General features: G+C 49.5%; 1 protein-coding gene across 19 annotated transcripts in view; it reads right to left on the reverse strand.

The window, feature by feature from the left end:
- Window positions 1-20,987, reverse strand: part of DHX30 (DExH-box helicase 30) — a 28,912-nt gene extending 7,925 nt beyond the window's left edge. Inside the window, exons 1-9 of one of the 19 annotated variants that reach the window (XM_042236312.2) lie at window positions 20,912-20,987; window positions 19,199-19,272; window positions 18,968-19,062; window positions 18,191-18,297; window positions 17,204-17,258; window positions 12,185-12,280; window positions 11,072-11,100; window positions 4,824-4,954; window positions 4,082-4,192 (exon numbers count right to left, since the gene is read on the reverse strand). In XM_042236312.2, the coding sequence (XP_042092246.1) occupies window positions 4,082-4,192; window positions 4,824-4,954; window positions 11,072-11,100; window positions 12,185-12,280; window positions 17,204-17,258; window positions 18,191-18,215 (447 nt within the window). In that variant the 5' untranslated portion in view covers window positions 18,216-18,297; window positions 18,968-19,062; window positions 19,199-19,272; window positions 20,912-20,987. Of the gene's footprint in view, window positions 1-4,081; window positions 4,193-4,823; window positions 4,955-6,833; window positions 7,063-11,071; window positions 11,101-12,184; window positions 12,281-17,203; window positions 17,259-18,190; window positions 18,298-18,967 lie in introns of those variants that run through there. The other 18 variants (XM_042236311.2, XM_042236309.2, XM_027957699.3 and 15 more) reach the window with 18 other exon arrangements.
- Window positions 20,988-20,995: the final 8 nt, after the last annotated feature.

Below are 20,995 nucleotides of genomic sequence, written 5' to 3' on the forward strand. Positions count from 1 at the left end.
CCCCTCGTGTGTGGAAGCCATGCTTTTTCACCTATCTGCTCACCTCAGGCCTGGCCCAGAACTGGGCAGAGAGAGAGCACTTAACCTGTCTAGCATCAACAGATGAAAATGATGAGGTAAATTCTTACAGCTGTTAGACAAAAGACCAAGAAACTAAAGAAAAATCCCCATTAAAAACCCCATAGCGCAACAGGAAGCAGATGCATTCACCAAGTGATCTAGAAAGCTTCAGTGAGTGGGGTGATTAGGAAATATGCCGTCTATACTGTAAAACAGATATACCTCTGAAACAAGAATCCTACACTGGGAACCTATTCTAGAACTAACACCAAATGTTTTTAAAGCCATTATAGAAAAACATTATTTTAAAACATTCTCTTCTAGAGAAAATCGAACAAGACATTTGCCAAGTCTCTAACATGGACAGAGCAACACGCCTGGCACTCTGGGCACCAAGCGAGGGACACCCGGTCCCTGCCCTCAAGCAGCTCTGAACCTAAGAGGCAGAAAAGAAGCGCAGAAAACCAGAGTCTGAGGAGCAAACAGTAAGCAAGGGGCCAGAACAAACAGGAGTGGCATGTGAAGAGGGCACGAGGTTCAAAAGCTCAAGCTACGAGGGGCAAAGACAAGAGAGGCAAGCCGCAGATGAGTCAAGAGGCTTCAACACGTGGCAGTGGGCGCTGGGCGCTGGAATCCAGGCGCCGCTCCCGGGCAGCTTCAGCCCCACCTGACTCCCGACAAGTTGAGGAGTGACTGCCCTTCTGAAAACTCTCCCCTCAGGTTTCTGAAAGAACCAGCTGTAATTTAAAATGGTATCAGGTAAAGCCTATTCACAACAGCAACAGTGACCATGTATATATATGTTTTTTAAAAGGTATAGAACTTGGTAAAAGGACACAAAGGGAGTTCCTGTGATGAAACGTTTTTGCCCAAGGAGAGCAAAGCCTCCTGAATTAAGCCATGTGACATAACTCCAATCAAAGTGTGGACAGACTCTTTGGGCCCTTGGCCAAACTGTCAGATCTCTACGGAGGAACACAAAGATCCTAGGACAGTAAGATGCTGTGACAGAGGACGGACGGGAAAAGGGCACGCCACACACACCCACATGCAGGAAAGCCATAACTGCTCAGTATGGGTGCCTGGCCCCAGGCTCAGCTTGCATGCTTCTGCCTCACTGTTTACACGGACCGTCTGATTATACGGAAGACACACGCAACACCCTCTCCCTTGGCCTTCCCCAAGGCGACAGCAAGCTCTTCCTCCCTGCCTCCCGCTCACCCCAGCCTGCTCCCTGCACGGCCTGCCTCGCTCCCAGGGCTCTTTCTGCCACTCCCGCTCCCCACCACCCACTCTTCCTGCTGCCTCCGCCATCGGACCCCCCTCTGACCTCTGCAGCTCTTTAACCCCAGAGAAAAGCTCCTGCCTGCTGCTACCGGCATCCGCGCCCGTTCCAGGTCCCCGTCTCTGGGCTTGCCTGACCCTGCCGCGGCTGCTGGGGACTATTCCTAAAGGCGAACTCAGCATGTCATTCTAACACCCATTTCAACACCATCAGCCAAGACTCCTACCGGAGACACCTAGGAAGTGTGGGGAGGACGTGGAGACACTGGAACACTAGTGCCCTGCTGGGGGAAGGCACAGTAGGGCCGTCACTATGGAAACACAACGGCAGTTCCTCAAAGAATTAAGAATTACCATATCATCTAGCAATTCCAATTCTGGGGATTGAGAGCAGGGTCTTGAAGGGTTATCTGTACACCCAAGTTCACTGTGGCATTATTCACACTGGCCAAAAGGAGGACCCCAGGGTCCATCAATGGATGGACGGATACACAAAATGAATATATACATACAATAGAATATAGCAGCCTTTAAAAACACAGAAATTCTGACCCTTGCTACATCATGGATGAAACTTGAGGACATTAAGTGAAATAAGGCAGTTACAAGTTTCACTTATATGATGAGTAGTCAAATTCACAGAAATAGAAAGAACTGGGTTGGCCAAAAAGTTTGTTCAGGTTTTCCCATAAGCTGTTGCAGTGGCTGCCAGGGGCTGGGGAAGGGACTAGGATGAACAGAGATTCAGTTTTGTAAGCGGATGAAGTTCTAGAGATTGGTTGGTCAACAATGTGGCTGTGCTTACTATTACTGAAGCGTACACTTAAAAGCGGTTAAGAGAGCAAACTTTTTACCCACAATTAAACATACAAACAAACAAGACTACGAGCACAGACAGAGGAGACAGAACAGGCTGGGGAGGAACGTGAGCACAACTTGCTGCGCATGGTCTCGGTTTAAAGTGCCTTTTACATCCAGGTAGAAAAGCACCTCTTATCCTCGGCACTGGTGACATTGTGCTTAATCGCGCAGTCGTATCTGACTCTGCGACCCCATGGAGTGAAGCCCACAAGGCTCCTCTGTCCATGGGGATTCTCCAGGCAAGAATACTGGAGTGGGTTGCCAGGCCCCCCTTCAGGGGATCTTCCCCACCCAGGGACTGAACCCAGGTCTCCCACATTGTAGGCGGATTCTTTATCATCTGAGCTACCAGGGAAGCCCAGTGACATTTGGGGCTAGGTAATTCTTTATCGGAGCGGGCTGTCCTGTGCATTACAGGACATCTAGAAGTATCCCTGGCCTTATACCAGCAGCATTCCTCTTTTTGTGGCCGCCAAACATGTCTCTAGACGTTATGAAGTGTCCCCTAGGGGAAAGAATCCCCTCTAATTGAGAATCCCTGAGGTAGGGGCACTCAATGAGGGATAGCAACTTCTAAGACATTAAACAAAGAAAGGATGGTTGAACTTCTGAGAGAGACAGGATCCACTGGGGGAAGGAGTACAGAAAAGGAGACATTTACAGAGAGTGGGAGATGAAGAGGAACTTGGAATAAGCCAGAGCAAAGGAGAGCAGGCACACCCATTGGCTGAGAAAGACGCCCCACGGGGCCGAAGCCATAGACATTCAAGCAGAGTGAGGCCTGGGGAGAGGCTGGGCGCTGACAAAGCTGCCCCAGTCAGCCGACAATCACCATCAAACACCACAGGGATGTGCAGGGAACCGGGACCACAGCAAGGGCTGCGGCGCTCGAGGGGAGCAGACAGCAAGCACGGAGAGCTGTGTGTGGGGAAGCAGGGCCGGGGCAGCGATCGGAACACTGAAGACTTTTTTTTTTTTGGCTAAGCCTCTCTACTGCTTGCAGGATCCCAGTTCCCCAACCAGGCATCGAACCCGTGCCCTCGGCAGTGAAAGCACGGTGTCCTAACCACTGGACCGCGAGAGGATTACCCAACACTGAAGAAGTTTTGATGCCTACAGAAAAGAATCAGATGAGGAAGGATTGGAAAGTTAAATAAAAGGGTGAGAGATGGGATGGAGAAGACACAGAGGGGGGAAGAGAAAAGAGAAGGGTTGTATGGAGACCCGGGATAGGAAGAGGGACTTTCCTCCTCAGATCCAGGAAGGAAGCAGGACAGTGAAGCTGCAGACTGTGAGCGGGAGAGAAGCTGAAGGTATACAGCTTTGTCCCTGGCAGAGCAAAGACCAGGGACTGTGAGGAAGATCCAAGGATGGCACAGCCATGAAAGGAGTCAGTTAGCAAGGGAAAGAAAGATTGGGAGCAGCAGTGGACATCTGGTAACTGCTGCCTGACCAAAAACTCAAAGAAACCCATGTCCAATCAGTGCAAAGTGACAGAGAAATGACTATGATTCTTTCATTGTAAGCAAGAGGACTATGAGGCCACAAGGAAAAACCTATATGAAATAACAGGGAGAGAACAGAAGCCAAGATAGAAGTCTATTTGTACAGAGGGAGTGCTCCCCACAAAGAGGTTCTTCGCTGTGGTTTCTGAAACCACAGAAAGTGAGTAACTACAGGGGCAAGAAAATAATATCCATCTGTTCCCTCAATGGCTGAAGCAAAAAGGAACCACATGATGAAAAGGGCTTAGGATAGGTTGAGTGGTTGAACACTCTGCCATCCTAAACCTAGGAGCATCTGGGCCCAGGAAGACCATTACTGCAAAAAGTTCCCAGGAGGGAGGTCTGTGTGGTTTTCATGAGGGGAGGGTCACCTTGAACAGCTGGCAGGCCGCGGCTGCAGCCTGCCTCTCAGCGTCAATCTTCTTGCTGCCATAGCCTTCTACCTCCACGCTCTTGGGCCACTTTATGTGGAGGGTGACTTTCTGAGAAAAAGAAGAGAGAATCAGAACCCTTGCCTCTGGACTACAAAGGTATTACAAATCACACGGAGAATCCACAGGAAAGCTGCAGGCCTCATGGCAGCAGGGCTGGGTGCAAGACAGAACCCCGACCCCATCATTAGCTCCTTGGAAGGCTCCAGTCCTCCCCCCACCCCCACCAAGCCACTGTCCCACCTCAAGTTGCTTTGCTTCTTCAAAGTGCCATGTTCCAGCCAGAGGGCAAGGTGGGACCCACCCTTATTCTTAAAAATCTTCATTCAGAATGGTTTGCCTGCGTGCTTCCTGGTCCCAGGACCTACAAGACTCTGGGAGCAGGAATCATCATCAACCCTAACCCTCTACAGTTCCAAGAAGTTGAGGAAGGACCAACACCAGGGCCCACTACAGTGGCCTGTCTCACACAAGATGAGAGAGCATCTCGCTTCACTTGCCCATGTTTCCTTTCCCTAAACCAGACTCTGCTCCAGACCTAGCTTTGTTCTGAGATTCTCTGCTGACCATTCGCAATTCAAACAACCTCCACTGTGGCCTCCCTGACGAGAAATCCAGGGGAGCAAAGGGCAGCTGGTTTCCTTCCGGAGGCTCAGACCAACGTGTTTCCCTGCCACCATACCTTTTTCTTCGGTCCATTTGTATGCACGTAGACCAATTTGTCTTTTGCGTGTGAGATGCCAAGGGCTCTTCCAATCACACTGTTGAGAAGATTTTTGGGCTGTGGAAACTCTTTTAATAGGTCCCTAGAAGCTAAGAAAATAAGGACAAAAGCATTATAGTTGTGTTGCTTTAAAAACTCTGTGGGGTATGCTTCAGGGCAACCCTGGGCTGGATACTGAGGATGTTGGCTCGCGACCCAAACCACCCAGGAGCATCTTAAAAAGGAGGGACAGATGGCTTCAGGGTTTACAGGGGACAGTGGACCTAGACCCACTGGACAAGCATCTCCTTGTGAAAGAGAAGGGTCAATGCCCCAGACACCAGAGGGGAACCAGCCAGCATCCTCTTCCTCACCCAAGCTCCTGACTTTACACATCAGCTATAGAAGCCTAGATGACAGCAACCCCCCTAATCTGATGTCTGGAAGAAAGCACTAAATAGACAAAACCAAACCAACCACACACACACAGGCACACACACAGGCACACGTACACACACAGGCACACGTACACACACTGGAGGTCAAGACAACGCAAGGCCCCTCCTAAAACAACAGATACACAAAAGGGAGGAATGCCTGCAGAGTCTGAACACCAAGCCGCAGTTCTCCATCACACCTCAGCACCCTGCAAAAGACCTCCCCTTTCATCCGGATTCTGTGCAGGGACACTGATTAGAGACCTCCAGAGCTGAGCCACAGGCATGAGCTGGTCCTCCCAGGAGTTCACTGCAGTGAACCAAGTGGAGGCAGGATGCATCAGACATCATGAGAGATACCTTACATCTGCTCACTTGCACTCTGGATCAATTTCAGACCACAAATGGGTGAGATGTCCACCTAGAGGCAGCTTGTGCCAAACACAGGACTTAGAGAGACCATGAAGAATCCTGCTGAGAGTGACTGAAAACAGAAGGAAGAGTTCCAGAGCACCAGAGTGGACCTTCAGGAGATGCAGAGTCAGAGGAGATGGAGAGCTTTTTCATTCTCCACCCACAGTCTCTGGCTTATAATTCAGCTCCAAAAAATATTTTTTATAGAGCCTGTGTGTGTGTGCATGTGTGTGTGTATATATATGCACCTGTGTGCATCGATCATAAGTCACGTGGGGAACGTCTTCACAGCCCTCCACACTGATCCCCACAGGACACTTGAGAATGGCCGTGGTGTTGGGCAAGTCTCTGTGTCCTGAAAACGCTCCTCCACAAGCTCTGCTGTAACTCTGCGGCCTGGGTTCAAACTGTTTCCCTGGAGAAGACTCCCCTGTCAACTGGCCAAGAGGGAAGATTCTGCCTGGCCCTATCTCCTTCTGAAGGATCACTCTTAAAACTACTGAGAATCAAGTAGCCAAGAAAGAGTATGTAAGCAGACTCAAAGGGCTTCCACCTCACAGGAGGGCGTAACTTTAAGTAGCCCATCAGACATACCTATAATACAGATGTGCAGGGGTACCCACTCCAGCTCTATAGAGAGGCAGAGGCTAGCACACTCTGTCCATCCTTGGTCGGCAGGGGTGCTCTTACTAGTTTCATCTCCTGCACTATTCAGGAGGCAAGCGCTGGGATCCACTGTGACCAATCATTCTGTCTCTATTTCAGATCTTAAAGTCCCAGATGGATACTGAGCTTTCTCTTTTTCTTACAACGGGAAGGATGTGCTTACCCGTGATGCTCTAACCCTAGACCACCGCCCTGGCAGGAACTGGACGTTTACCTGTTTTCCCCAGCTCCCTCGTGGTACGCACCTCTCACCTACTGTTGCCAGGGCAGGCGCTCCAGTCCCAGACCTCTGCGCTTGGGGTCCATTTGGACCTGAACCACACTGAGTTTTACAGCAGTTGGGCTGCGGCCCGCCACTGAATGGCTGTCTCAGCCATACCGAAGAGGGCCCGACCCCGGCCCGCGCCCCTAGCTCTGCCATCCCCAGGAGTCAAGGGCGTCGCAGCCTGGCTGCCCCCGCCACTGCCCTCACCGTTCACCATGCTTCCATCGCCTTCCCCAGGCTCGCCGGGGGCCGCCTCGGCCTCGGCGGCCTCCTGGGTGCGGTCGGGGCGGGAGCAGCCTGTCGAGAGGCCGCGCGGGCCTCCCTGTCGCCCGATGGAGCGGGGACCCGATGGCCGCAGGCGCGGAGAGACGCCGGCGGCCAGCGCCATGAGTCTCCTGGCGGTCGCCATCTCGCTCCCGCCCGCCCCCGCGACTCCGGAGCCGGGCAGGGGCCGGGCAGAAGGGCAGGAACGGGAGACTCGGGCACCGCGCGCCCCCTGCCGGACGGGCGGACCCGGGACCGAGCCGACATCACACTCCAGTCGGCCGGTGGTGGGTCGACTGGATCGGTCTGGGATCCTGCCGAAATCACTCCCCTAGGAAATCCGAACCCACAAACTCGTCATCTGAAGGCCGGAAGAGAGAGTGGGGTTTTTCGGGAAACAGTACAGGCCTTAGCTCAATGTCCACCCAGAGAAATGAAGTAGAAGTTCCCTCTGGGTCCTACCCAGGGCTGGTAGATCGCTTCTACGTGCCCAGTTGGCTTGCACTCCAGCAGGCGGACTGTAAGATAGCGATTACTGCTAAGCTGGGGCACATCCACCTCATTTAATGGCTTACAACTAGTGAAGAATCTGGAACCAGGACAGGGAAGCCCTCTTGAATATTAGCAAACCAGACTGAATCTCCAGAAGAGTCAAAGGTGAAAAATACCCGATTCAGACCCTGTGCCCAAGAACTGAGCTGGTGCAGCAGTGAAAGTCTGAAGCTGCTGCTGTTCCGCACGTGTGTGAAAGCCAGATGGGATTCTGCCTCCAAACCACGCCCCCAGGGCTCTAGCCAGGCTCATGCCTCTTCTGCCCCTTCCTGCACTGAGGGGCAGGTCTTTGGGTCAGGTGGGAATCAGACTGAAACTGCATGTTGGGGCCGGGCAGTGACAGCAAGGGCCTCAGGGTCCCAGTCCCTTGGAAGGAGGCCTTTGTAAGAGGCGAGCGGTGCAGCTGCAGGTAAGCTGTGGAGGGGGTGGGAGCTGTTTGTTTGTTGTTTGTTTGCTTTGTAATTCTAGGTAAGATTTCCAGGATCCCCTGAAGAGCTTGTTGAAATGTTACTGGGAGCCACCCTCCACAGTTTCTTAGTCATTAGCTCTGGAGCGGGGTCCAAGACCTGCATTTCTTACGAGTTTCCAGATAATACTGAGGTTGCCGGTCTGGGGTCACACTCAGAACCGCTGGCCTATGACAAGAACATGGGATTTAAGTCCTAACACCTGGGCTCAGTTCCAAGTCTACCACTTGCCAGCTGTGAACCTTGGGCCATTTTATCTCTGGGGAAAATGAGGACGAACCTGCTCTACTCACTTGGTATGGCTGTGGTTAAGATAAAATAGGGATGTTGGCATTGAAACATGTATAATATCATGTAAGAAACGAATCGCCAGTCTAGGTTTGATACAAGATACAGGATGCTTGGGGCTGGTGCACTGGGATCACCCAGAGAGATGATATGGGGAGGGAGGTGGGAGGGGGGTTCAGGATTGGGAACTCACATACACCCGTGGCGGACTCATGTCAATGTATGGCAAAACGAATACAGTATTGTAAAGTAAAATTAAAAAAATAATAAATATTTTATAAAAAGATAACATGGGGATGTTTGGAAGAGGGATTTGCCGAGTGCTCTGACAGAGACGCCTCTGCCCTCTAAGGTCTGAGACAACGGGAGACAGGGCTCTCAGAAGCAGATCCAGGGCAGAATGGGGCAGCTGTAACTCTTGTTCCTCCCTCCCCATCTCAGTGTTTAACCATAAAAGTGGGAAAAAGGGAAGGTGGCCCTGGTGCCATGGTTGACCTCACAAAGGGACATCACCATCTGTGTCAAACCCCTCTACCCCCACCCACTGCCGGTTGTTATGATCCATCTAGGAATGGCAAGACCCTTGGAGCAGAAAATGATGCTACCAGAGCTTTGAATGTGGCCAAGTGGCACTTTAATTTGCCAAAAGCTAAGGCATCCACCCAGCTTCAGTAGTAGTTTTCAAGGACTGTCAGCAGCCCAAATTCCCTCAAAAGAATCCAAAAGCTTAGTAAGTCAGGGAGTGGCGGCAGCAGCTGAGGCCAAATTTTGAAAACTATGGTATCTGAAAGCTGAAGGAGGCAACAGCTTAGATCTTCTGGAAAGCAGGGCCTGGGCCCATCCTGTGTTTTGGGAAACCCGCAGAATAGCACTCTGCTCTGACAGTCACTTAAGCTAAGGTTGAAATGCTATGGATTTCATGGATTTGCTGCCAAAGGGTACAAAGTGGATAGGAAGATCAGCCATGAGCTTGTTCATTGTTCAAGCCAGGTACACAGGGATTCATCATACTGTTTTGTCTATTTTACAAACATATCTCAAACAAATGTATGAGATTTCATGTAAAAAAAAAAAAAAAGTCAGGTGATGGATGCCAACCAACTAGCTCTTTCTCTGGTAAGCTCTCTGCCCTCTTTTCCTATTTCATTTTCTCCATTTGGGTTCTAATAGCTAGTGTCACCTTGAGCAAATATTTCACCTCCACAAACCTCACTGCTTTTTCCAAAATGAGGGCAACTCTTAGACCAGGTCTTAGAACCCCTCTGGTTCTGCGATCTCTTGGTTAGTCTAGAGGAGGGGTGGCCAAACTGTAATCTGCAGACCAAACCCACCCACTGCCTGTTGTTATAAATGAAGCTTTGTTGGAACATGGCCACGCTCACTTGTTCCTGTGTTATCTATTACTGCTTTCGTGATATGATGGCAGAGTTAAGCAGCTGCATGAGAAACCACATGGCCTGCCAAGACTGGAACGTGTACTCTCTGACTTAAAGGAAGTTTGCCGACTCCTGCTTTAGAGGACCTTGAAGAAAATTAAAGGGGGTTCAGGCATGCCCGTGTTCCTTTCCACCAACATTAAGCCTTCTCTTCTACTGTCCATGCATTGGGGAGAGAAAGTTGACTCCTCTGCCTGTGGAAAAGGAGGGAAGTTCTGAAAAAAGGAAGGGTTTATTGGCTCAGAGATCTCTCCATCACTTCTGGATCAAGCACAACATCGGGTACTCAAAGTGCTAAACAGGGACATCTAGCAGCATGCACTTAAGGTTAAAAATCTGCTGAATACGCAGGAGGGCAATTTGAGGATTCTAAACTTTGGCCCCAGGAAAAAGCAACAGGAGGAAGCCCAAGATAGTCTGTACTTCAGGCAGACCAGAGAACTTCTGGAGGGAAAGCAGAGGGCCATTGACATCTGTTAAAACCAGGGTCAACATCCTGTCCACCTAGTCAGAGTTTGATATTTTATGGACAGTCATATGGCAAGAAATGGTCCATCAGTTTGGCAACAAGAAAGGTAATGGGACCTACAGGGGCTAGGGGACCACCCTGACCACCTTACCCGTTCTCACAGCTTTCCCATCAATGTATGGAAAGCCACAAGGTCCCCGAGGCAAACCACCACACCAAGAGGTAACACGTCTACACCAGGAAATGGGCAGGACCAGTACTGTGGTCTCCGGGATCCTGCTGGAAGGTGAGCTATTCCGTGTCACTTTCCAGCGCTCTACATCTCAGATCTGTGTGGTGGGAAAGAGTCCCAGGGGAGGGGACGGGACAGGTTCTTAATTTATTCACCCTTGACTTTGGAACAAGGCCTTGATTAGAGGTTGGTGGTCGAGTCAGGGGTAGATTGGGAAAGGAGGTGATATTTTTTTTCCAATTTCAAATCTGACTCGGATGGGCACTGTAACCTCTTTCAGTGGCCACTGTTTCTCGAGCACTAGTCTCCCATTTGAATACCAGAGAGACTGTTTCTGCCTCGCACTTCCTTCTTCAGAGGTACCAGCAAAGCCTCTAGGGAATCAGAGAGCATGGCAGAAAGGTCCAAGAGTCACGTGGACTACGGGCTTGTTGCTCCCGTCACAAAGGAACAGAGGCAAGCACTCTTTGTAGCTTAAAAAAGAGAGACGGGGAAGGCAAAGATGCACACACCCAGATGCCTTCTGGAGACGCAGCTGTGAGAAGACAACCAGGCTCAGGGGTGGGGGGTGTCTGTTCCTCCGGGGCCGACAGTGCAGGGCAGCTGCCGCTCCCAAGAGCAGTGGCCTTCTCTGTGTGTGCTCCAGGAGGCACTGCCTAGTCATGCTGCCTGGTTAATCCGGGCTAACCATCTGTAAGCTTAGCCAAAGCACATCTGACACTCTCAGAGCCACTCACCTGCCATGTTGGAAATGTTAACGTTCAGCCTTTTCGAGTTACAGGGCATTTTAAGAAAGAAAGAAAAAAGGGCAATCAACTCTTGTTTTGGCAATAGTAGGGGGTGGCATTTCTTTAATACCTAAGTCAAATGGGCAGAGGGGCCAGAAGGACTGATTTCTACGCTGCTGTCTGTAGCCAGGGCCACCGCAGCAGGGGGTGGTGCGTGTACAAACCGTGTGGGCAGAGCAGCGTGCGCTGCAGAACCGGAGGCGCTGGGCGCTCCCCGCACCCTTCCTGAGCTCCTGACCTTCAAAGCACTTTACAGACAGAGCCTCAAGTGGACATGCTGTCTTCACAGAAGGCAAAGACTCTAGGAACTGTCATAGTGTTCTTCCACTAAAAACCTGAGGGAGCGGAGACAGACAGCCAGTGGAGTTGGGAAGAGGGCTGTGGGCCAGGAGCACTGTTCTCAGCAAAGCTGGAGAAGATCTGAGTCTGAGGGGAGAAAAGAGACGCTCGCAGGCAGAGACGCTTCCCTGGGTCCTAGGACTGGCCCTGCCCTGGGTGCCAGTGGGCTCTGAGGTGAGCCGCCACCTGTCTCGGGGCTCTGATATTCTCCCGGTCAAAGGGAGAGCCTACCTTGCCAAACAGCCCGAAAGGCAGAGCTGAATGTCAGTAAAGTGCTTTGAGGCGCCGGAAGAGAGAGGATGGTGATGTCAGGTGTCCCCAAAGCCTCCAGAAGGAGGGCTCTGGGTCGAGCCGGGCTCCCTGCTCTGACCCTGCTATGAGCGCCCTGCATCTTCTGAGACCGGAGCCGAGACTGCCTAGAAGGTCCAAGCCTTCTGCGTCTCCGCCCTGGAGCCAGACACCCAGGCGGAGCCTAGGCTTTGTCTCTGGTCACATGAGGAGGCCCAGTGAGACAGTAGGGTCTAAGCCAAGTGGCTGAGCATCATGAAATAACCCAGACCGTTCCAAATGATGTCTCCCTGAGGGCAGCAAGAGCTCTGCTAACCTGCTCCTCCTCACTCCCTTTCCAGAGGCCTACGGCCCTGGCACCCAGGGTCCCTGTGCCGCCCGCCTCCCCACAGGCCCTGGACCCAGCTGGTGCTGGAGACATGGCTCCTCCCTTACCTCGAGAGATGGTCCCTCCAGGGGCAGGGTTGACACACATGGGTGGAAGGCGGGGTGGAGGAAGTTTGCACTGACGCTGCCTGTGTTGGGCCCGATCTGGGGAAAGAGAGAGGGCATCAGGGTGACGAGGTCTCACCCCTCACCATTACAGACCCCTGCAATGACTCACCCCAGAGCACCCAGGAGGAGCTCTGGGCAACAGGACAGCACCTGGAGCCAGTCACAGGTTCTGAGAAACAGTGCCACCAACACCGCTCAGAAAGAAGGCAGTTGTTTCATAGATACAGACGTGAAAAATGACAGCCTCAGTTCCCCCTCGGCTCTCCAAGAAGCCCCCACAGTGTCCCAGTTCTTCCAGACCCTCTGTGAGTGTAATGCCCACCCCATAAGCTTCTCCATAGTCTCGTGGTACCAAGCAAATCGGCAGGGTTCTTCCACTTATGGAAACTATCCCTGAATCTGCTATAGGCTCCCCATATGAGCCACCGGATCCCAAATTACTCTCTCTCTCTACAAACTGGGGAGGGAAGGGACTACTTGACTCCTGGTGTCCTCCCCAAGAGCCAGTATCAGATCCACACTTTCTAGTCTTCTCTTTCTTGAAGCTAATGATTTACCATTCCAAATATTTCCATTCACTCGGAGACTAAACACTATCCATCAGTGACCTATAAAGTACATTTTTAGGAAGTTCCAAATTTTTGATATACACGAACTAAAATTAAAATGCTCATTGAGCATTCCATGGGAAGGTGGAAATCTATGGCTAAGGAAGGTGTAAGGTCTTTAAAACCACCTAAGTGGTGACAACATCAGAGAACACCAGTCTGGGGGGAAAGGTGCATGAGCTCTCTGCTCTCCGCCCCACAGGTTTTGCTACAATAAATGGGGGAGAAAAGGAGCAGGGAGAGACAGTCACACACACTCTACACACTTGAGAAACAGCCCACAGTGCAAAAATGTTGCCTCTTTCCATCATGCAAATTAGCTCATATATGATTGGCAAATGTGGGGGAATGACCTCAGTGAAATGTAAGAACCTTTGGTTCAAATCTAATTCTGCTAAGGCAAAGGAACTGAAAGGTGGGAGTGGGATGATCATTTTCAACAGGAAAAGTAAAAGCCCCTTCAGCTTTATTTTTTTAAAAATTAAAGTCAAGTGCCTGCAGGGGATCGAGGTGGTAGACACACAGGTGCTCACTATACAAGTGCTTCAACATTTCAGTATTTCTGAAATTTTTTTCATAGTACAGTGATGGGGGAAGCACCGACTTGCACTCAAGGCCCCCTCCCCTACATTCCCAGCAGCACTCTCTGCTTCAGGGTTAGCCCCGCAGGGCTCAGGACTCCGTCTCCGTCTCAGCAGCTGCCACTCTGCTTTCTGAAGGCTCCTTGTACATTTTCAGCATCACAGTAAGCCGCCTGCCTCGGTGGGCCAAAGCTCCTTCCTAGTCGCCCATGACAGTTTTGTCATATCCTGGTCATATTGCCAGTGTATTGCCTCAACTCTATTTCTGCCATGCTGCTGCTGCTGCTGCTAAGTCGCTTCAGTCGTGTCCGACTCTGTGCGACTCCATAGATGGCAGCCCACCAGGCTCCCCCGTCCCTGGGACTCTCCAGGCAAGAACACTGGAGTGGGTTGCCATTTCCTTCTCCAGTGCATGAAAGAGAAAAGTGAAAGGGAAGTTGCTCAGTCGTGTCCAACTCTTCAAGACCCCATGGACTGCAGCCTACCAGGCTCCTCCATCCATGGGATTTTCCAGGCAAGAGTACTGGAGTTGGGTGCCATTGCCTTCTCCGATTTCTGCCATAAACCCTCTTAAAACATTATATATAGGTGTGTGATTTTGCGGAAAACACAGGTGGAGTCACAGCAGAAATGCTGTTACTTCTGGAACCAAGTGCCTAAGATCAAGGTTTATCTTGGAATTAATTCTGGCTCTGTCTTGAAGCTAAGGTTGTAAACTGAACCTTTCCTTTCCTGACTGAGGAAGGTCTTCATTCATATCCAAGGGTGCTGGCTTGGGGGAAAAAAAAGAATAAGTGATTTGATGATTATTTTATTCCATTAAGCATTTCCAGTAACTGGGGGAAGGTTGTTACAATTCCACAACAACATCACAAAGTCCTCTTCTGACCACTGGAGCTGGAGGAAAATTGCACATTCTTGAGGTTGATATGGTATTTTTCAAAGTTTTTTGTGGACTGTAAAAGAAAGACTCAGCTTGCTCTTTGTGGCATGCTTCAGATGGCATTACAGCTGAGACAAGAAAACTGTTAAGATGCTGGCAAAGTTAATAACAGGTTAGTTACCAGGCACACAAGTTTTCTAGTTGGCAGACGTTGGCAGCTTTGTTTAATTACATAATAGGAAAGATGGTAGCCACAAGACCCACTGGGCCACTGTCTATAATGCTTCAGGGAATTGCTAGGGCCATTACCTTCAGAACCATAAAAAGGCCCAGCCCATTGAGAACATAAACCCCCGAGCACCAGAAATCGTCTCTGAAACACACCTATCTCCACCCTAGTGGCTTGTACAGAGCAGGTCCTCAATTTTGCAGCCATACAGCACACTGCATATTGCAGCTAGGCTGTCTCTCTCCAGAAAAACATGAGCTATATGGCTGTTACCCCAAACAGATTAACTCACATTTATCAAGTGCCTGCCAACCCATGGCTAAGGGCCAGGGACAGACTACAACCAAAAGCTTTTCATGTATCACCTCTATCTTCGCTGCACCCCTAAAGGTAGGGAAACAGGTAAGTTAACACCTTGTTAGTGTTAATGGGGACCAAATTGGAACCCTAGCCAGTTTGACTCAAACTTTACACCATGTTAACATTTTCTCTCAAGATTCATAATGCCCTAGGGAGCGCATAATTTCACCACGAGGAACAAAGAAACACAGAAAACTCCCTAGGAGATAAAGAAGAGCTATACAACAGTGAGTGTCACAAGGCTGGGCGTGTGTGTGCTAAGTCGCTCAGCCATGTCCAACTCTTGGTGACCCCGTGGACTGTAGCCCGCCAGGCTTCTCTGCCCATGGGATTTCCCAGGCAAGAATGCTGGGAGTGGGTTGGGTGGGTTGCCATGCTCTCCTGTGGGGGATCTTCCCGACCCGGGAATCAAAACTGTGTCTCTTTCATCCCCTACATTGGCAGGTGGGTTCTTTACCACTAGTGCCAACTGGGAGGCCTCATGACCAACTGTCAAGGTCGTGATGCAAGCCAAACATGAGAGCCACATTCAGAAGACAGGAGAAGGTATTCAGCCTCACAGCCACGAAAAGATAGGTCTGCCTGAAGGAAAATATTCAAATAAGCTCCTCTCTCTGATTAATGGTTTTCCTGAAGACCTTCAAGCATAAGACAGCTCTTGGTAAAAATACTAAACTGTGTGGAAAGCAAGGCCCCAAATTCAGACTGTGTCTGATTACTATGTCCTCAAACTAGTTAATACCATGGATTTGTGAATTTACCAGGTGTCAGGCACTGTTCTAAGCTCTTTATACATATTAACTCATCTGATCCTTAGAACAACCCTATGACCACTTAGATAGTGAAGAAGAAGGCACAGCAAGGCTTGGTCTCCACCCAAGCCTCCTGGGCCAGTGAGACACAGAAGCCTGATGTAAATTGGGCATCGGGGTCGGCAGCTTTGGCTCAGTCAGGTTCTGCTGCCTCCCACTAAGATGAGAGTTAACAGTGTCATCCCTGATGGAAAACCGCTTGAACAAATCAATTTCCAGCCTAGAAAGTGAAGTCGAAAAGGCTAGAAAGCAAATTTGCCCCGAAACTCTCTCACCTGGTACCATGTCCCTACCACAGTGAGGAGGATGAGGACTCTAATTTTATTGGGCTGTCCATCTCTTTAAGAAATCAGTATTGTTAATTCAGACACTCCCACCAGGAGAGAACCCATTTTCATCCAACTGTTACAAGTGGGTGGACATCGACACCCATTGATGAGGAGATAAACGCAGAGCAATTAAATGCACTTAATTTTTAGCTCAAAATGTGCTGTCCACGTTCATCTCAAGTTCAGTGTTTTCCTATTAGACAGAGTTAACCAACACAACGAGGAAGACAAAAATTAGCTTTTTCAGGAAGTATGAAAACAGATGGAGCGGCTGGAAACGAACAAGGAGACAGGAAGGAAGAGGTGGCTCTGAGATCTGGAACATCCATCCTCCTTTTGGCCCCATTCAGTGAGCGACAGAGGGCACCACCTGGCCAAGGTTTTCCAGGCTTCCAGGGACACCAGTCAGAGAGGAGACACAACTGGGAGGATCTTTTTCATCAGCAGTTACAGATAGTCTGTTACGGTTCTCACTTATTTGTCAAATATGTACAGGTAGGAGGCTCATGGTCAGCTTTAATGCAGGTGACAGACATTTTACTCCTTACTCCCTTAAAGCAGAAAAGTCACGCGCCTGTCTAAGATATACAATGCCTTTGCGATCTGGTGCCTTGACTCTTCACCAGCTATACCACTTTCTCCAAGAAGCTCCTGGACATTGTCCTCTTGCCCTGCCAGGGTCAACTCTGCTACTGCCTATGCAACTCTCTCACCCCAGCTGCTGCAAGGACACTGATTTCAAGTCTTGCAGCAACTTCTCTAACCACTAATAAAAAACATTGACTCAGTCCACTTCCACCAGCTTTTACTGAGGTCTGTTATGTGCAAAATGCTATGCCACGTACCATGGATGATAAAAGAGCTCAACAGGCCCTGGCTGCAGGGAGCTTCTAATCTAGTGAGGCAATGAGTAGTTCAGAGAGAGGATGCATGACAAAGTACAGAGGCGGCGCTGAGGAAATCAGAAAGGAGAGAGACTGTTTTTGGTTGATAGAATTAAGAAAGGTTCACAGAGGAAATGGTGTAGAACATTGGCCTAGAAAAACAGTTGGACTTCAGTAAGCAGTGGATATGCACCGGAGGGATTTTCACAGGGTTCACAGCTGCCCATCACAGGGAAGACAGGCCTGAGGCCACAAGTGCAGTCACAGCCTTACCTTTTCTGAATGAGTCCAGGCTGAACATTTCTGGCCAGGAGGGAAAGCTGGAATCCTAAGAAGAAGGATGGCCGAAAAAAAGTGGTTAACATTCTTGGTTCAGGAACCATAGAGCTGATTTCAGTAACACAGAGAGCACTGTATAAAACACAAGAGAAATGAAGCTCTTCACTAATGAGCCCCAACTGCTTCCAGTCTTAAGGATGGAAGGGCCACCTCCACTATTAAGTAATTACACGTCTTTGCTTCTAATTGAGAGCTTCCTTCTTTTCTCTGTCCTAAACTCCACGATCCCTCCTAAACAGAAGGGGATGATTTCATCACGAGAGACACGTATTTCCACCTCATCACAATACCTGCAGTTATCCTGGGACGTGTGGGAAGAAAGGAAATCCTACATGACCCCTTTTCTCATATGGCGTCAGGAAATGGGACTGATGATGGCCTTATGGACAAACTGGTGTACTGGGCTGTCAGAAAACCTAGTCAAGCCCCCAAGGAATGGCACTTCACTGACAGTATCAAAGAGTGATTCAAAACAAAAGGCTTTTCAAGGCGGAATCTCTATGAAATAACAAATGTTAAGTTAAAGTTCAACTGCCGGCCAAAAACGTTGCTGCATTTCGCTCATTAGTACATTTAACTAGGAATATACCTAGAGACTCCAAAACACGAATGTACACAAAAGTAACACCTCTGGCGTAACAGTTTTGTTTTAAAAAACACTCCAACTCCACACTTACAGACTTACGGAGTCTTAACCACTGGACTGCCGGGAAGTCCCCACAGGTTTTAATACTGCACTACTCCTGTCTCAGTGCAGTAACCCTATGTGGCATTAGTTTAAAAACATCTAACACATTTTAGCAAATCACGATGATGTGCAAATCCAGCGTGACTGGGAGTCTAACGGTGCCTACACTCCTGCTCCTGCCTGCTATTCCCTCTCATTCTCAAATCGTGGGGGGGTGGGGGTGGAGGGCTGACCTGGGGACGAATCTTTCAGGTCCATAGCAGGTCTGCCCTGATGGCCTCCTCTCCCCCAGGGATGCCGGAAATTTCAGCCGATAGGATATGGTAGCTCAGAGAGAAAACTTCAATACAATATCAACAATGATACAATTTACTTTAATTAGTTACATTCTATAGATTCTTTCTATCCAAATTAAAAGAAAAAAGGTGGAATTTGAGATTCTGATTTTAAAGAAAATCTGAATATTATACAATCTAAAACATCTAAGTGATTGTTAATTGAAGAATCAATACTTTCTCGCTAAGACGTTTTCAGTTAATTTGCTTGTAAATAGACTTGGTTTTGCTTTCAAAAAGCCCTTGATCCTCTGTATGCCAACCAAGGCTCATATGACACTCTTTTCCTGTATCAGTCTTAAAGAATATATATGATGAGATTCAAGATAGGATCTTTTAGAGATACTTCACAGGAAATTTCATAGAAATCTAAAAGAAAATTGCCTTCGCTGTTATACAGTATTATGTCAGAAACCTTTGTGGTTTAGAGTTTCTCTTAAATAATCTAGAGAAAAGTAAAACAATATTATGTCAAGATTTCTTGCATAATGAAACACCACCTAACTCCAGACAGAGTTTCTCTGAGATGATTCAAGGATAGAGAGAGAGTATAATTTTAAATGATACCCTTCTTCCAAGACAGTCACAAATGGATTTAACACATGCCTTTTGCTTCACAGTGTGGCTGAGCAGGAGAGCCACCACTGCTCTGTGTGTGTGACTAAATCAACTTACCTTACAAGAGCAGTGACAGTCTCTGATTTTGTATCCTTTTGAACTGGAGCTGAATTCTCTCTTTGCTATTCCTCATCACGAGGCTGGGCCTCCTCCTGGGAAGTACAACGCTGGGTCACTAAAGTGATGGCCCCCACAGGGGAAGAAAGTTGTTCCGGACCATTGAAATTCATCTACTAACTCTAACACACAAGGACAAGTTTTGTTAGTGGCGTGAAACACACATCGTACACTTTGGCCTCACTTCAGGACCAGCCATGACCCACTCTATACCCATCAAGTTGTGAGCTGTCCTATATCCGAACCTGTAAGATACCAAGAAATACAATGTCATGGTAAAGAAGGATGTACAGTCCTGAAAGCATTTTCTGCAAGCCCAGAGCAAAACTTGCTTCAGTTTTGAGTTCGACTCCCCTATGACTATAACAGAAACCTATCTAAGTTAGATAAAGAAGCTCTTTCAGGTTATGAAAACAAGACTGTTAAGTCCCATTTGTATTGGTAAAAGTACCATTTACAAAGTACTTCCACAGATTTTATCTCACTTAATCTGTTTCCCCTGAGAAGGAAATGGAGGCAGATTTTCCCAGAGAAGTTTACACAACCTGCTCAGGATGCCATAACTGCCTCAGGGCAGAATGCAAATCGCAGTTAAGGCACTGAGCTCCTAAAGTTTCTATGCTTATACTATACTACTTACTTCCATGATGTCACGCTGTTGCCTACAAGGTCCATGGTTCATTCTTTGAAGACTGTTTTATACTGACATCTTCAAAGGTTGAAAGAGGCAAGAAGGTCCACCTGATAAACTTTGGACCACAGTTCCACAAATTAAAACACTTTGAGAGTAAGTATCTTTTCAAGGTAAAGGGGTAATCTACACAGCAGAAAACACAACAAAGGGTGTATTTTATGCACCTAAAACGGCTACATAGATAAAGAGCACTATGGAAATCCGAAATACTGTATCAGGGGGAAAAAAAATCTCCCTCCTGGAAACTCCAAGACTTAAGTGTAAATTATAAGATGTAGTCAAGACCCACAATGGCAGTGGAATTATCGCCTTCCAAGAAACTGCAAGGGAAGTCGTCAAACAATGTCTCATTTCGTTCTGACCAGTTCAGTTGCAACCAAAAACAGGTTGAGAATCTGCAACTGGCCATTTGGAGTCCACTTGCTAAAGTGTATGACAAGCCCCTGTGGATGGGGACTGCAAAGTGGACAAACTCCGCCTTGCAAAATCATAATTAAGGTGACCAGTGTTGCTACACGAGGACTAGCCAGACAGCATGCTAACGCCATACTCCTGGCTCAGGGGTTCTGAGGACTCCTGGGACTGCAGATCACTGCAAACAAAGGACCCAACATGCATTAGGTCTTCCCCTGCAAAATGGGGCAAGTCGCCACTAGCAAACAAAGAACATCTCACCCCTTGGCCTCCCCAAGTGACAAGGTCGGTGCAAAAGAGGGCAAACCAGGGGGGCCCGAATGCACCAGGCCTCTTTTTGGACGAACGGTCCAGGCGGCACGGGGGCAGACAAAGGTCCCAGGGCACTCCGGGGGCTTCCTCCAGGCCCTGCCTCGGGGAAACAGAGCATCCCCTGAGGCGGAGGCGTCGTTGCGCCAATCGAGCGGCTTCTCCCGCGGCCCCCGCGGTGCCCCTGGCTACGAGGCCCGCCCTGGCGGACCGGTCTGGCCCCCGCCCCCGCCCCGGCTCCATGGCAACGGCAGGCCGAGGCCTGGCTGCTCAAGGCTCGGCCCGGCCGGCTTCCCGGGCAGGCCTAGGATGCCCGGCCTGCTCCTCGGGCCCGCCCGCTTCTCCGCCCCACTCTCAGCCAAGCCGGCGGTCGGACCCGGACCCACTGCTCGCGCTGACCACCCCCGGCCGCGGGAAGCTCCTCGGGGGTGGGGGCACGAAAGGGGAGAATTAAAAGCCCAATTCACCTGTTGTTACAGATGTGAAACAAGCCTCGATGCACCGCGCATGAGCCGCGGGCCCCCCCAACCACGGCCGGACTACAACTCCCA

Source organism: Ovis aries, chromosome 19 (assembly GCF_016772045.2).
Source record: "Ovis aries strain OAR_USU_Benz2616 breed Rambouillet chromosome 19, ARS-UI_Ramb_v3.0, whole genome shotgun sequence".
Taxonomy (NCBI): Eukaryota; Metazoa; Chordata; class Mammalia; order Artiodactyla; family Bovidae; genus Ovis; species Ovis aries.